The sequence below is a fragment of the Lottia gigantea genome, assembly GCF_000327385.1.
Source record: "Lottia gigantea unplaced genomic scaffold LOTGIsca_193, whole genome shotgun sequence".
NCBI classification, from domain to species: domain Eukaryota; kingdom Metazoa; phylum Mollusca; class Gastropoda; family Lottiidae; genus Lottia; species Lottia gigantea.
The window spans coordinates 84652-86864 of record NW_008708372.1 but is presented as its reverse complement, the minus strand read 5'-3'; the positions used below and the strand labels follow the sequence as shown (position 1 = coordinate 86864).

The 2213-nt window shown below is 41.6% G+C and overlaps 1 protein-coding gene across 1 annotated transcript; it reads right to left on the bottom strand.

The window, feature by feature from the left end:
• Positions 1-400: 400 nt before the first annotated feature.
• LOTGIDRAFT_174357 (hypothetical protein) lies at positions 401-1608 on the bottom strand (the record flags this gene model as incomplete). Its single annotated transcript, XM_009052963.1, has 2 exons — positions 401-602; positions 716-1608. The coding sequence occupies 2 exons, from the start codon at positions 1606-1608 to the stop codon at positions 401-403; spliced, it is 1095 nt and encodes a 364-aa protein (XP_009051211.1).
• Positions 1609-2213: the final 605 nt, after the last annotated feature.

The following is a 2213-nucleotide window of genomic DNA, read 5'->3' as shown; positions in this document are numbered from 1 at the left end:
GGCTTCAGGAAATGTTAACTTCTTATTTAGCAAAACATTCTTGATCTCCAGCAAACCTCTCTCACCAGTTGTTCCACATCTAACAATTCCATCTGTACTAGCAGCAAGAAAGGGATGTTCTAGGCAAATACAAAGTCCTGCAGCTTCAACTTGGACTCCATATGTTGGCAATATTCGACAATTGTGGCCTTCTCAGCACCCAAACCCATAGCTGTAAATTTATTGCCCTTGAAATCAGAATACAATCTTCTAATTAATGGCTCTGTCTTTATTTTGGCATTCCTTCTGATGACTGCAGCAAAATTAGAAGATGTTAGACGTTTTTGTCTTTGTACATGCCAAAGGTCTGACTTGGACTGTAATTGTGATTTCGACATTATTTCTTGGCCTTGATGTTTGATTACCACAATGTTTTCTTGATAGAGTCACATTTTTTTGCCAACACATCTTGAGAAAAATCTGGTACCACATCGACTGCATTCGGACCATATTCATGCTCAGCTTTTTGTGTGTTACATTTACCAGCAGACTTGCGTTTCCATCGTCTAGCCTTGACAACAGGACGAGCAGAAAGAAGACGGCCAGTTTGAACTTTTCTTTCCCTAGTGTTATATAGGCATTTGAAAGCTGACAATGTCGATGTTCCAGTCACACTTTCCACACTTCTGGTGACCACTTAGGGCCCAAGTTTTGTCTCAGACCTCCGCCATAACACCTAGCATTGCAAGAACCACGGTGGCAGCGGTTGTAAAATTTTCCACCATCAAACTTGGACATGATGTGCATCCAAGATTCAGCAAGGTTGGTAGTAAAATTTCCCAACAATCTTCCAGCCTTGGCTGCAACCCTGTTTAAAAGTGGTTGAACCTCCTTAACGATGTTGGTTTGGATAGGTGTTAGGTCACGGTGTTCAACAGCAACTCTGGACTCCTCTTGAGACTGTAGTGAGACACCATCACTCCAAAATTGCATCTGGTCATCAAGAACAGATATTACAGAATCTTTCTCTTCATCTGCAGCTACTGAATAGGTTGATGGTATGTTGTTTGAAACAGCAGCAGATTTGAGACAAAATTCTGAACAGTTGTCATGTTTTCCAAATATGTGGAAGATGCTGTTCTTGATGTCGTGTTCTAATTTCCTGGTCCTTCTTGGGTCTTGACCATCAGATGACCGCATACGTATAGCGCATCTTACAGCAGAGACAATGCGAATTCGAGTAGCAAGAGTAAGTTTACTTTTCCCTTTTAAAGATGGTAATCGGTCCACTAACTTCTCTAAACTACTTCGAAGACAATTGCACACATGATTGGCACATTCCAATTTGGAAACATGAGGCCCCCAAATAGGAACAGTTTCTTGTATGCGAGCAAATACAGAACTGCCACCGTCTGCAACAATGCGCATATAGCGAATGCTATGGTCTTGCTCTGCATTCAAAAAACCATCAACAATTATATCGGATTCCATTGCCTGGCTTGAATCCTCCCAATTTTTGAAAAACTCGTGCTCCACTGGATCCATATGATGATTTTTGGCAGAATCACAAATATAACAATGTTTCTTTCTGATTCCAATATGCAGCAATTTCCGTGTTGCAAGACCCATAATTATTCCAACACCACTCAATGCATTGTATGTATGCTTGTGACTGCGCTTACTCCATCCACCATCACCACTGTCACAGCAGGAATGTCACAAAAGTAGTCATTTCGAGCCTCGGCCAGGGTTTTTTCTTCAGCTACAGCTATCTTCATATCCTCCTTCAAGGCATTACACCACCAGGTACCAATCTCATGCTCTATTGCTGTGAAAGTAGGTTGTGACATGGTTGGAATGCCCATGGTTCCAAGACATTCTGCCAATTGACTGTGACCACTTCCTGTTGCCATACTTCCCCTAAAGGGATGCCAAATCTCTTCAAGCCTGAAGACGATTTTATATTGTGGAAAGTTTGAAGCAAGAAGAGATGGCCACAACCTTGACATTGTGTCTGAATGATGGAAGCTAGTCCAAGGCGTTGGCGCTCAGTCACTAACTTAACCACTGGTCGATTATGAAGAGCATAAATCTGAGCCTTCTCACATAATGCTGCATGCATTGTTATATCCGAAACATGATTTTGAAGCTGATCCAAATTGATAATCCTGTAGCCATCTAGCGATGGTTCAGGCAATCTTTTGAATTTCAACTTCAAATCACCTTGATTCAAT